General features: G+C 34.4%; 1 protein-coding gene across 2 annotated transcripts in view; it reads left to right on the top strand.

The window, feature by feature from the left end:
* CSMD3 (CUB and Sushi multiple domains 3) overlaps positions 1-15,380 on the top strand; it is a 1,211,679-nt gene that overhangs the window by 580,145 nt on the left and 616,154 nt on the right. For both annotated transcript variants that reach the window (XM_079134049.1, XM_079134050.1), the window contains one exon: positions 11,183-11,304. In XM_079134049.1, coding sequence (XP_078990175.1) covers positions 11,183-11,304 — 122 coding nt within the window. The remainder of the gene's footprint in view (positions 1-11,182; positions 11,305-15,380) is intronic.

The following is a 15,380-nucleotide window of genomic DNA, read 5'->3' as shown; positions in this document are numbered from 1 at the left end:
CAGTCATTTGGCTCTTTTTTTTTTTTTTTTTTTTTTTTTTTTTTTTTTTGACGCAACTTGGTTTCTCCTTCATTTGGCTGTTTCTTTAAGGTAGTTTCTCCCTTTGCTGATTTACAACATTGTTTTTCATCTCTTCCTCATGGGTTATTTTGCTGAGAATGTTCTGAAGCGCTGGCTTTCTTTTTGTAAATTCTTTTAGCTTTTGTTCATCATGGAAGGATTTTATTTCTTTGAAAATCTGAAGGTAAGTTTTGCTGAGTGTCAGATTCTTGGTTGGCATCTGTTTTCTTTCAGAGCTTGAAAAATGTTGTTCTAGGCCCTTCTAGCTTTAGGGTCTGAATTGAAAAATCTGCTGATATCCGTATTGGTTTCCCCCTGAATGTAATTTGATTCTTTTCTCTTGCAGCCTTTAAAATTCTGTCTTTTTTTTTGTATGTTAGGTATTTTCATTATAATGTGCCTTGGTGTGGGTCTATTGTAATTTTGTGTATTTGGAGTCCTATAAGCCTCTTGTATTTGATTTTCCATTTCATTCTTCAGATATGGGATATTTTCTGATATTATTTCATTGAATAGATTGTTCCTTCCTTTGGTTTGTTTTTCTGTGTACGGAAAACTGCAGCTTTTAGCCCAGCTGCTCCAAGTGGCTCCACAGCTGCTTCTCTTATGGCCCAACCAGTGAGACGAAAGACACGTACACTTCAGAAGTTCATTAAGCAGCTTCCTGTTTATTCAAATAACACCCTCAATATATAAGCAGTCTCATGCATAAGTAATTGTAACCAGATATGTCCATCCAATCCTGTTAAAGGTCAAGTGATCACTCACTCGAGCATACATGTAATGTATATCTGTCCACACACTAGGCAGCTGAACTGATTATCATACAGCCAATTGTAAACGCATTCTGCCCTTCTCCAGGCATATTCAGGACACCGCTTGCTCTCTGCCAGTCGCCATCTTTAGATGCATGTGGCGTAACCCTGGGCCCCAGGTTTCGCCTGCCACATCTGTGCCTTCCTCTATCCCAATAATTCTTAAATTTGGCCCTTTCATGATATTCCATAATTCTTATAGATTCTGTTCATGATTTCTTACCATCTTCTCTGTTTGGTCAACTTTGTTTTCAAGGTTAAATATTTTGTCTTCAATATCTGAGAGCTGTCTTCCAGTTGTTCTGTCCTGTTGGTTATGCTTTCTATGGAGTTTTTAATTTCATTTATTGTTTCCTTCATTTCAAGGATGTCTATCTGGTTTTTAATAGTATCTCTAATTCTTATTGAAATGATCGTTTGCTTCCCACATGTGCTCTTTTAACTGATGAGTGGTGTGATCATTCAAAGCCTGCATTTGCTCTTTGATCTCATCGTTTTCTTCTCTGATCATTTTAATTATGTACATTCTGAACTCCCTTTCTGACATTTCTTCTGCCATGCTGTCATTGGATTTTTTTGCTATACCATCTAGGTTTTTTGGGACATTTTCTTCCCTTCTTTTCTCATATTTCTGATGTATCTACCCCTCTAGTAGTGAAACTCTGAGATATTGCAGATTTCCTCTATTGATTAATATTTTTTCTGTATATTTCCAATAACTCACCTCCTAGCCTTCAGTAGCCTGAAGTCTTGGAGGAACTTGATAATGCAGTGCTCCACAAGGAAGCTGCTCCTCTAGGAGTGGTGTCCTTCAGGTGGGGTATATTCCCTGTCAGTGGGCAGAAGCGCCTCCATTTGCTGACTGATGGTCAGCCAAAGGGGGACTAGACTGCAGACTGGGGCACATCTGATCTGGACCTGTGTCTCTGGTTCTACTGCTCTGGTGGGAAAGCCTTGCCCAGCGGTGGGCAAGACTCACCTGGTGGGGAGGTTTCACTGGGCAGCTCTCCTCTGATCAGTTCCCTTCAGTCCAGAACTACCATGTGGACTGGGCAGCCCTCCTCTGCGACGTTCTCAGGGGTCCCAATCTACCACCTGGGCTGGGAGCCTGGCCCTGCAAGGGACTCCCTTGCTGAGCGGCCCTCCTCTGCTATGTTCCCTGGGGACTGAGCTACTGCCTGGGCCTTGGGCCCTCACTCTGCATCGAAGCCTCTTGCTGTGCGGCCCTCCTCTGCAATGCTCCCAGTTGACTGCATTTATGGCTCCAGTGGAGGAGTCTCACTGGGCCACTCTACTCCACGAAGTTCCCTGCATTTTGGGACTACTGTCCTATCCGGGGAGCCTGACCACTGGGAGAGACTCACCCAGTGGCTCTGAGTTGGTCCCGAGTCTCTCAATACCTCCTCTTCTTGACTCCCGGGTCCTGTCAAAGGTCCTCCAGTCTCCTGTAGTTGTCTCAGGAAGTGAACTGCCCTTCCAATGATGATGGCCATGCCCTCAGGAATAATTCAAAATGCCTGCACCTGCCTCTAAAGAACCCTCTGCCTGGCTCCGCAGGTGGACTGCTCGTCTGCCGGCTTGCTCTGCGATGGTGGCCAACCTCGGTATGGTGGTCAGGTGGGGTCACTCAGTGATGGTATCCGACTTTGGCCTAGTGGTTGGGCGGGCTGGCTGCCTGCCAGCTAGCTCTGCAATGCAGTCAGGTTGGGTGCCCGCTGGCTAGCTCTGCCATGCAGGCAGCCTGACTCACCCACCACCTTGCTCTGTGACTGCGACTGACCAGTGATGGCGCCTGACCTCGGTGCAGGGGTCAGGCAGGGTCCATTCAGTCTCTTGAAAAGTGTGATGCAAGTAATTATGGAGTTCAGACATCATTGTTGGTAGGTGGGCAAGAAAGATTCAATAGAAAATTGAAACTTATGAGTACTTGTCCTAGCCTCACCAGGGATAGCTCCTTTCCTGACAGGGATGTAACCACATGATATCTTTCAATGTCCAAATACCATTGACTACTAAAAGTTCTCCATCTTTAGGTACCAAAATTTATCCATTTTAATTAATATTGATAAATTAATATTAATATTAATAACTTTATTAATACTAATAAATTTAATTTTTTCCTAAGACTATCTATTGTCCTGCCTCACAGGAACCCATCAGAAAACCTTAAATAAGTTTTTGTTGTTGTGGTGGTGGTTGTTGGTACATTTCCCATAGCCTTGGAATGTTTCACATGTTTAACATGTACAGCTTGATTTTATGTATCTGTGCCCAATTATAATACACATTTCCCATGTACAAGTTAGAGCTTCCACACACAATAGCAACTATTAAATTAAAATTAATATTGCCTATCTTGTCTGTTACATCCTGTACAGCAGAAGAAATATAGTTTATTCCATTGCCAATGCCATGCTACTATCAGAGAATGTCAATCTAGTCTCTGGATGTTTATCCTCAGGGTTGGCTAATGGGCAAAGAAGTCACTTTAGATAACAAAAGATAGAAATGGAATTACTTCTATTACAGGCCAATGTGCTAATCTACTTCTAGTAGATAACAGTGTTTTATAACTCACAGGTGAACAACAACAACAAAAAAGGACAATTAAACTCATTGATTTTTCTAGTGGATCCATCATTTTTCATATCACATGTCTGTAAACAATTTTAATATTAAGAGTGATATTTCCCTGAGATAATAAATTTCTCACTGTACACAAATATACTTTCAGACTCTGCTAATGTCATTGTACCTCTTGGGGGCACATAGGGCACATAGATAACTGCATGATGTAATCATAGGAAAATTTTAGACCTATCAGACAATGTGATACATTACAACTATCCAAGTTTGCCAATAAAGTAACTGAGGTCCAGATGGTTTGAATTTGCTGAAGTGCAATCACAAAGTTGAACATGCAAGGATAGTAGAAGATCAAGAAGTACAAATGTATCTGGACTTCAAACTAATGGCTCCTTTAAAAACATAGGCCATTATACTCCTCCTAAAAGAGAACCATTCCTTCCCAGAAATATTCCACCAAACAGAAAACATAGCCATAGAGCCACAGATTGTAGTTGTTTACATGACATTAGCGAATTCTTGATGGGAGAAACCATTCAACAGAGGATAGAAGCTTGAATTATCACTAAATACAAAGGGAAAAAATGCATATTAGAAAAATGGAAACTAGAAACAAAATTAAATATCTGCTGGAATTTTAGTATTCTAATAATTATTTGTCCACACATTTATTCATTGAGTGTTTTTTAAGTGGCCAACACTGTTGCAGGCACTGGAAATACTATGATGAACCAAAGGAAGTCTTGACCATCATGGACTGACATTCTAATGAAGAATGCATACAATAAGCAAGTGTATGTGTGTCTCTGTGTGTGTGTGTGGGGGGGGTGTGGATGTATGTAAAGGTGATACTTAGGAAACTAGAGAGATTATTCAGAATAGGCCATTTCTGAGTACTATTTGACAGAAATTTATACAAGGTAAGAATAGCAAGTTCTAAGGCTTTGAAGTGGAAACATACTCAGGAATTGCAGGTTAGTTAGTGAAATGAGTTTTAGGGAATTTTCAAATCCTAAGAACCTGCTGGGGCACAATTGCATAAATGCTTTAATATTATAAAAACATTGCAAACTTTATGAACTGGTAGAAGAGAGTAAAATTGGTATTCGGGACATGATGGGTTCAGAGCCAACTACAGACAGAACTCAGTTGTTATATTTGATGGAAAAAGAATCTTTAAACTGTGAACCATATCCTTTTTACCCAGCCAAAAAAATAAAATGTCAGTTTGACTTACGTGTATACCTGAAACATTCTATCTAGCAAAAATCTAAATGCCTGAAGGTTACAGTTGCAGTGAAACATATTTTATTGGACTTAACCTTATTCTTAAGGCATTTTCCAAAGCAAGGTTAGCTGTACGTGTTTGATATGAGATTGAAAAAAAAAAAAAAAAAAAAAGGAATATATTGACGGAGAGGTTAGGTGTAAAGTGTTTCGGCTTTTGTTCTTGTATCATTTTCCTTCAAGGGCATAACTCTTTAAAAATATTTGGACATCTTTCTGTATATATTTGTTCATTTTATTCCACAAATGGTTAGCCATTCTTATCTTCCTTTTTAAAATTATAGATGGTATATGAATAGAACAAGCAGAATATTATATAATAGATACTATGTCTAAAGCCCTAAGCATTGGTAATCATAGATATCATAACAATAGAAACCATAATGATTAATCTATTAATTTATTATAAACAGCTCAAACCAAAATTATTATCATCTTTACAAATAAACATTTTCAACCAGAACATGGTCCACCTTTTCATTTTACAGGCTTAATTTAGTATCCTTCTCTTCTTCTTCTTTTTTTTTTTTTTTCTTTTTTCTTTCTTTTAAATAGTTCTCTTCATAGGGATCTTGGCATTTTCTTACAAAATAAATTTTTCAAAGTTATATATTCTTTTAGTGTTTGGATAAATTGGATTATTCCTTTTAAATTACTAATTATTACTGTCATAAAAGAAAAGTACAATTTTTCATATATATATATATACCTTCTTCAAAGCCAACCTACTTGGGACTCAAACATAATGTGCACATTGTCGATTAGTAAATTGTTTCTTTAAATAGGCAAAAATTATATTGCATACAATGATAGTTTTGTTGCTTCTTCATATTTTCTAGCCAAACTTTTTCATTTTTTTCTAATTAATTTATTGCCTTGCTGAAACCTAAGACATGTCAAATGGTATCACTAATTTTAGGTAACCATGTTTTGTTTTAAACTTAAATGGCAAAAATTTTTATGTTTTCTTGAATAAACCAATATTTATTATGGTTTCATACATTAATTGTTATACTTAGAAAGTTTCTCCTTTTCTCCTATTCCTATTTTGCTTAGCATTTCGGTAAGGAATTTTGTCTTAACATATCAAAGGTAATGATTCACTGTGGTCATCTACTTTCATTGTGTTTACTTTTCTTTGTGTTATTGTAGGCTATACCAGGAAAGAAAATTTGTATCAAAATAATGTTGAATTGAATATAATTCCATAAAAATACCAATTTTTTATCTGGACAACCTGACATATCAGAGAAACATTCATGACTAAAAAATATCCAAGAATAATCAAGAAAATTTCAAAATTGAGCAACAAAAGAGAGGCTTGTACAACATCTGTATTAAAAATGATTAAAAAGAATATAACATTGGTAGAGGAATAATGATAGATCAATCAATACAGAAAACAAAGATTCATTTCCACATATATCCATGTGTAGTTTTCTTATGTGGAAATATATTTTTGAATGTGCATACTTATGATAATATAATATAAATGACATTCTCAATTAGTGGACAATAGCATTTATTGTAAATACTCCCTTACCTTGTCATATAGAAATTGTTCTCGAATAAATGAAAAGTTTAAATATTGTAAAATACCACCTTGGTGGTATGATAAATGAAAATAGTATCCTGACCATAGGTTTGAAGGAGGCTTTCTAAAGCAAGACATAAAACACAGTTTCTAAATAATAATTCTACTTCATTTACATACATTAAAACAAGGTTTACAGAAAAAAATAAAGCAAAGTAAGAAATTAAAAACCAAATAGACTATAGGAAAATATTCTTAGAACACTTAAAAATGACTAATATAGATAATATACAGGAGCCTCCTATAAGTCAATAAAGAACAATTGAAACCAGAAAAGAAATACTCAATCAGAAAAATCTAGCAAAGAAACTGAAGTAACAATAAAAATTCATGTTAACCATATAATAAAGAAGTAGAAATTGAAATGTGTTGACATACTGACCAGAATGACAAAAGTACAAATGGTTGTTGATACTTGTAAAGATTTAGTAAGAGAGTATACTTCTCTTAGCTTGTCTTTGAGAGTATACTGAAAAAACTTTTAGAGTAGTTTAGGCTTATTTATCAAATTTTGAGATGCTCACAAATCTAAAGAATTCATCTTCTACAATTTCATATAACAATAACCCAAGTGTAAAGTACAAATAGTAGCACAAGTGTAAAGATATAGGAATTAAGATCTTCACTCAAACTTTATTAAAAAGGAATTATGAAGATATTGTAGACAATAAAATAACACAAATTTTCACCAGTATGTGAAAATTGTCAGAGAATCTCAGTGACTTGCAATAATAAGTACTATTTCTGTTCAATTATGTTGTATGTTATGCTGATTTCTGTAGTTCTCTTCATACAGCTGTCTGTTGAACATATCTTCTCATTTCCACCCAAAGATAAAGGAAATACCAGAGTCATCATCTACTGTTCTCATAGTGAGAGACTGAAAAATATGGAATACTTCTACCAACTTTTGGACTATTAAAATTTATGACAATCTAAATGTACTGAACTAGAAGAGTCTTCATAACGTATAGGGCAACAAAAGCTTTCAGAGGAATGTGAACGTACTTAGTTTGGTTTCTTAAAAAATGCAAACACTCACATACATGTGCACATACACAAACATAAAACCATAACACTCACAAAAGGACACTGTCTGCAAATTAAATCATAATTGTTAAGTGGTCATTGTCAGGTTTGGATGAAAGTAGACAAGAAGATCAAAATATTTAAAAGTGATTTTTACCAGCCATTTTATGAATATTTCTTCACTATTTTTGTATAAAAATAAAATAATGTTCAACAAGACATTTTCCCAGTCTAAATCATATTCGCAAGGATTCTCCATCAGCATGAAGAAAATATTTGTTTCACAGTTCACTTAAAAGTTGTGCCAAAGAGCTTGTGTATTTGTTAGTTTAATAAATGTACCTACATGAAAATCAAGTATTAGGAGTTAACAGATATGATAAATAAGGCCTTGTCCTCAAAAGACTGTGTAATTGTGTATATATTTTTGAAGACAGATTATTACAGAGGATTACCAAGTAAATGCCACTCAAAATATGTCCTATCAGAAAGTTATATCCTTGGAGGCTGCCTCAGGAGGATAGCAAATTCAAGACCAGTGTCAGCAATTTAGCAAAACCCTAGGCAACTTAATGAGCCCATGTCTCAAAATTAAAAAACAAAATATGGGTTGGGCATATATATCTCAATGGTAAAGCACCTCTGGGTTCAATCCCCAGTAGCCACTCCCCGCCCCAAATAAGAAAGTTATATCTACTAACTTGAAACCAATTGTGCTTTTATTACTGTAAAATTCTCATTGCTATAAAGTTCTTAGAGTCTTTATAACTTCATTCTCTATCAGGTCTAACACCTAAACATTTTTATAGATGTGCACTTTGAATAATAGGTTATGAATTGTGAGCACTTGTCCATTACAGAATCCTAAGTGGAGGAATTAGGGATTGCACACAGGGGAACCTAAACACTGAGCTACATTCCCAACCCTTTTTATTTTTTATTTTGAGGTAAAGTCTTTCTAACTTGCTTAAGATCTTGTTAATTTGCTGAGGCTGACCTCAAACTTCTGATCCTCCTGCCTCAGTCTCCCAAGTTGCTGGCATTACAAGCATGTACCACCAGGTCTGACTGAGAATCTATCTATCTATCTATCTATCTATCTATCTATCTATCTATCTATCTATCTATCTATCTTTTTATTTGGGTACCAGGGATTGAACCCATGGTTGCTTAGGTACTGAACAACACCACCAGCCCTTTTTATTTTATTTTATTTTTATTTTGTGACAGGATCTCACTAAGTTGCTTAAAGCCTCATAGTTAGGAACCCTTTTGAAAGAAAATAAGTGACATCTCAACTTGATTTCATTTAAATGAATAGAATCTCTGCAGGTAAATGTAATAAGGAATATTTTTGATTGGGAAACAGAATGGGAAATTCCAGAAAATTATACAGGGTATGATACTTTTAAGAGAGTGCATGAAGTCTACTCCTGCACAAGTAAATGTATGACTATGTAAAATGGCAGGACATTGTACTGGAAAAGGAATCTAGGTCCTCAAGAAATAATTTTATATTCATATAAGGCAGTTTCTAATTAATCCTGTAGGAAATAGATACCAAGTTTACATGCAATTAAGGAAAGCAATCAAATATGTATTTTTAAAAGATAAATATAATAGTATATTCAACATAGAGAAAAATTGGAGTCTAGGAAATGAGTTAAATAGCTATGACCAGACCAGAAAATGTGACGTAGAAGCCCTGAGTAATGGGAAGAGATGAAAAGGAGAAAAGTTTCAGAAAAGCAACACATAGGTCTTTTAGGAGCATCTGTTTCTATCATGGAGTGGAGGAACTAGTTAAGAAATGTTTAATTAAAAGTTTCATTAAAAATGACTCACAGAATGTATAGTACACAAATAATTAATCTGGAAATCAACAGAGATGCCAAAGATGGTGATGCAGATTAGAGAGTTATCAACACAGAACTGAACATTCAAGTCATAGAAGTGAATTAGTTTAACTTTTCAGAGAACATAGAACAAATAGAAAAGGCTATGGAATCAGTTTAGAATTATGATGAGTCAGATGGAAAAAAAATAGGACCAGAACAAAGATATAGTGGAACAGAATTATTTAAAACATACAAGCAAATAAGAGTTCAATACTTAAAGCCTCACAATTAGGAACTATGAGGCTCAATACTATGTAAGGAAATCCAGATGATTTCAAAGTTTTTCAATAATTTCTGTTATTGCTGAGATATCCAATATATAGAAAAATGAAGAGATTGTTAGATTTAGCAATTAGGGGATCAATGCTAGCATTGAGAAAGCAGTTTCAATATTAAAATTAGAGCAAGTATTGGGTTGAAGTAATTTCAAGAATGAATGCAGAAGAAGGAAATGGATTAGTGAGCATGGAAAAAAGATTTATAAAAGTTTGGTAGTAAATGAGGAAAAATTAAATGGTAAGTAATGGTAAATGAATAAAAATACCATTTTTTTCTGTAACAAAATAATATTTTGTTATTTAAGGAGTAGAAATCATATACATACAAAACAAATTTAAATGTGACTGATAAGTGACCACAAAGTTTAAGCTTGAGGTTGAAGAAAATTTATCTGGATTAGATTTATACTGAAAGATAAATAGTTTAAGCTTGAGGTTGAAGAAAATTTATCTGGATTAGATTTATACTGAAATATAAACAAAAGGGAAGAAATTAGTGGAAAAACACTAAATTTAGTATATTATGTAAACACACTTTCCATGACAAGAAGACAAGACTTGTAGTCAGAAGACCTAGTCTCAAATTCTTGGTGTTCTACTTGTTAGGAGAGTGACCTTGGCCAAGGGAAGCAAATAAACTGATAAACTGATCTTCAAAGTGATGATGATAATAACTATGTAAAGATTTAAGAGCAAATGGAAAAATATGTTCAACGGTACATTATTTTAAAGTTTGATAGATTATTAATCATAAATTAGAGAAGAATAACATAGGTAGGATTTTAATGGGATAGGGCAAATAAATGCAGATCAAAATCAGTGGCACCAAGAACTTTGTGGTGGTGAAGAAGAAAACTAATAAAGGCCCACAGTGTATTGCTTATCTCTTTTATTAAGAATAAAGAAAAAGTAGAACATTGAGGAAATATTACGACGTATAATTTTGTGGGTATAAATTAAAATGCATTTTAATGAAATGTAGATAATGTAGAACTTTTAAAAATTTAGATAATATAGTTCTACATTTACAGACTGTAGAACTTTTATTGTCTTAGTGATGTGATTCACAGTCAGAGGAATAGAATGAGTTGTTTTAATGTTTATGTCTCTCGACATTAAAGTCGGCACTTATTACATAGAAATAAAACAATTTATAAATTGCTTAATCAATCCAAGGTTTTTCTTCTTATTCTTGGTAGATTTTAATTAGCATGTTAGGAAAATATAATTTTCCCTAATTAAACTATACAATTTAACATCAGAGGACAATTTATTATACTTCACACCATAATTCAGAACTAGTTGTGATTAATATTGAAAATATCAAGCTTTTGATTCTCAGGATATCAATCTAATTCTGATAAGTGATATTAAAGTGTCATAGTATGCATTTCAGTATACCTCACAATTTTATTCATAGCCAGTTTTCAGTTAAAGTAGAACATAACAAGTTTGTGAATCTCAAAATACAACAGACACTCTAATTCTGATAAATGACATTAGAACACCATGATACATGTTTCAATGAGGTTATAATTGTGTAATTTCAAATTTCAAGTCTATTGCAAGATATTTTATTGTTGTGATTTTACGTGTGCTGTATGTCCATCTTTTACATTGCCATTTCTCTTTTAGTGAAGACGTGTGGCTCTAATCTTCAGGGACCAAGTGGCACCTTTACGTCTCCCAACTTTCCATTTCAGTATGACAGCAATGCGCAGTGCGTCTGGGTCATCTCAGCGGTAAACACAAATAAGGTAAGGGAAAACCATCTGTTTGGGTTAAAATCATACTCAGAAGACAAAGGCAAAGAGATGAGGAAAGTGCAATATATACAATTTGAAACTCAAGTATGAGTTTGGCAATATTTCTTATTCATTCTATAAAACAATTTTGTTTCTGAAATTGTTAAAAAATAAAATAAAATTAATAGAGCCCTTGCCCTAGTTACTAACATACAAATGAAAACACATCAGAATGAATGTGTTCCAAGGTACATTTTGAAGATTGTAAGTATGTATTTATTTGAAAAAGAAAACATGAATAATGGTTTCTCACTTGAAATCTTTTCTGTTTGACACATTGTTTAGTTATATCATGTTTTTATACATAGATGACTTTCATTTCATTGTTTCTGTATTGCTGTATATTTGATGTGCTCTGTAATAATAGAGGATTCACATTATGGATATTTCGAAAGGTTAAATTGTCTTTCTATTTGATTTTAAAATAAGTAAGACATCTAAATATGTATGTGTCACTATACGTCAAACAAAATTATAACACTGAATGAATATGAGAGGAGGTGAAAAATTAGTTTTCTTCTCCAGCTCTCACTAGCTTGCATCTTTTTATGAAAACTGATTTTATACCAAAGGAAACAATTTAAATATGAAGAATCTAAATTTCTCTGAAAAAACTCATATTCTGTTATATCTTCTCTGGGTTAGAATTTTTTACATTTTTATTTGTTCTTTTTAGTTAAAATGACAGTAGAATGTATTTTGACATATTATACATATGTGAAGTATAACTTCCCATTCTTGTGGTTGTAAATCATGTTGAGTTACACTGGGTGTGTATTCATATATGAACATAGGAAAATTATGTCCAATTCATTCTACTGTCTTTCCTATTTTCATCCCTGCTCCCTTTCCTTCATCCCTTTTGTCTAATCCAATGAATTTCTATTCTCCTCCCCACTTATTGCTTGTTAGCATCCACACTATCAGAGAGAACATTTGACCTTTGGTTAGTTGGAATTGGCTTATTTCACAGCATGTAGTCACCAATTCCATTCATTTAGTGTTAAAGATCATAAAGTGGGTCAGATTATGAATCAAATATGGATTTGTAATTTACCAAAAACTTCAAGTTATTTAACTTCTGAAGTTGGGTTTATCTCTGAAATGTGAATAATAGGAGCATTATTTCACAGTATTGTGAGAAATAAGATAATGCATATGGAGTGGTTCATAAAATTATTAAGTACTTAAAATGCATTAACTAATTGCTATTAGATAAAGTATATGGCTATGTGCCAAAAATATCTGTGATCTCCATCAAGTTCTTGAAATCAAGTTCTAAGAGCAGTGAAGATTAAACTTAAGAAAACCACTAAATCAAACCCCTCAACTGCAAAATGAAGATCATTCTACATACCCAACATGTGTCATCAGTTTAATTCAATGAAACAAATATTTATTGAACATGTTGTATGTGCCAATTATAGGTTATTTAAAAAATCAAAAATCAAAAAGTACTTGGAAAACAAAGTATTTTCTGAACACTTAGCAACATACTGGGCACTATCCTCAACACTGTTTTTGAATACATTTTGTGAATTATTTAATCCTCTTAAGGCTGTTATAAGAAAGATACTTTCATTGCCTATGTTTAAGAGAAGCCCTAAATAAACTGTTTAAAATCACACAGCTAGTAAAGGTCAGAGCAGTGTTCCTTATTATATGTATGTATGAAACTATGTTTCACCACAAGATACAATATTTTTAAAAAATAGCATGAAATAAATTCATTATGAAGTAAAGAGCTAACACATTGTATTAATCTTGCATTGTCATAGAAACTTTTTGTGGCTCATTATTACCTATAATTGTCATCAAGATGTGGTATTATATAATGTTCTATAAGATACATGCCTTAGCAATTTTTCATTATTCTCATGGAAATTATATTTCTACCTGTTTATATTATCTAATCTGCCAAATTTTTATCTCTTCTTTTTCAATTTATTTTCTAAGAAGGACATAATTACTTTTATTTATTTGCTGTGTTGTATCAAATAGTTGATTATAAACATTAACTTTTTATCTGTTAGTTAAGGAGTTCTGTAGACATTGGTTTTTGATAATTTTTAACCATGATATCTACAATAAGAATTATATGCAGTGGCCCAGTGCAAACACATTCTCTCTCTCTCTCTGTCTCTCTCTCTGACTCTCTCTCTCTCTCTCTCTCTCTCTCTCTCATACACACACACATACACACACACACACACACGCAGAATTCCACAAATGTGCAATATTATCCCTTCCTATGTAAATTTATTTCTGTATTGTATATTTATTTATTATAATGTACTCACTTTAAAAAATATTAATCATATGTCACTAAATTGATTTCATGAGCACTAATAGTTTATAACACATAGTTGAAAAACAATGTTGTAAGAATTTACTTCCATAGAGTACAATCTCAGACCCTTTTCAGAAGGCAATTGCTAACACAAACTATAAGCATACAATTATACTAGTTGGTATTGTAGGACCCCCCAAAAGGAAGACCCTTACTCGAGTCTCAGGATGGCGCGCTCCAGGAAGCACGAGAGACTGGCTTGATGCAAAAGCACGAGGCAGTTTAATAACGGAGCTCCGGGCCAACACGTATCTCACGCAGGAGATAGAGGAGTTGACCACGAGGCTCAGAAGTCAGGGGTTTATATAGGAAAAGTTAGGGAGTTTGGCGCGGGTACACATAATTGGCTGATTCAAACTTAAGCGGGCACATGACTACACTGATTACATCAGCAAGTAGTACGTGCAAATTGACATTCCAGCAATGTGGTAGGGCAGTTTATTTTGGTTAGCAGGCGGTCAAGTTAACCTTAAAGAAAAGGGAAGAAAGGGGGAAAGTGGGTGACACCAGATGGTCCACGGCCTTGTGGAGATTGTTTATCCTCCATGGCCAGTTAGATTTTGATGTTTTGGCAGTCTTATTTTAGGCTTGTTAAGGTATGTTCAGGCCTCAAGCCTGTCCCTCTTTGTTTCTTTTCCTAAGTTCATTTGCTAGACTACAGATTCTGTGCTTTAATTATGGGCACTTAAATTTTAACTCCTTCATTTCCCTCTTCTTCTTTTAACTAATTCTAATCTTAGAATTTTATAAATCAGTATCTTATGGAACTTCTGTTTCTATAAACTCTTCTCCCAAGTTATTTTCTTGGCGGAGGGACTGATATTGTTGCCTGAGCATTAATACCTGTACAGCATTTACTCTTTCCCTGATGAAGGTAACTAGGCGATTTCATGGCCTTCATTTCCTCGATTTGACCCGATCCCCTATTTCTACACTAACTACCTGTTCTTAATTCTGGCTTTATTCCCCCCTCTAATCTTAGGAACTCCATGCTGCTGGGGAAGAAGGTCGATGACCGCTCTGGCTTCTTCAAGCTGGAAGTGGGTGGCGTGGGGCAAGCAGCTTGGAGTTCCTTTTTTAAAAATCGGGTCAATCGAGGGGTCCAAGGTAGAAGTCTGGTTGGGGAAGAGCATGTTGTAAAGTCATCTGGGGGTGGGTGCTTCTATGAGAGAAGAACAAAAAGACATGAGTACTGAAAGGAGATTAGTACAAAGTAAATGTTGCAGCATCTGAAACATGCCATTGAGTATCATGAAAATGACGGAAGTCAATCTTTCACCAGGAGGTGGAAGAACTGAGAAATTGTTCCCATAACTAGGCCTAACAAAGGCTGGAGAGGACAAGGCCTTCATTTGGGGACTTTAACATTGTCCAGGTTACCAGGAATCTAAACACAACATTTAACTCTTAATGTCATAGATGTTCCCAGAAAATATAGTTAAGCTACTTAATGTTATCTGATTTTTGTAAAATATCCCTTTATTGATATAACCTGTGTTTAGTAGAGATCTCTATACTTCTGTTACTTAGGGCTAGGTAATTATACTAGCAAACATAGATTAAGTCTACCTGTGTAGCTTAAGAAGGTCTTAAACTGACTAGAAACTTCTGACTCCGGCAGTTTCTTTTAATAGTTATCAGGCACACTTGCTGAAGAATCTCTTTTTCATTTGTAGCT

The sequence above is a fragment of the Sciurus vulgaris genome, assembly GCF_902686455.1.
Source record: "Sciurus vulgaris genome assembly, chromosome: 1".
Taxonomy (NCBI): Eukaryota; Metazoa; Chordata; class Mammalia; order Rodentia; family Sciuridae; genus Sciurus; species Sciurus vulgaris.
Note: the sequence above shows the minus strand (reverse complement) of the source record. Positions and strands in the feature narration are given on the sequence as shown.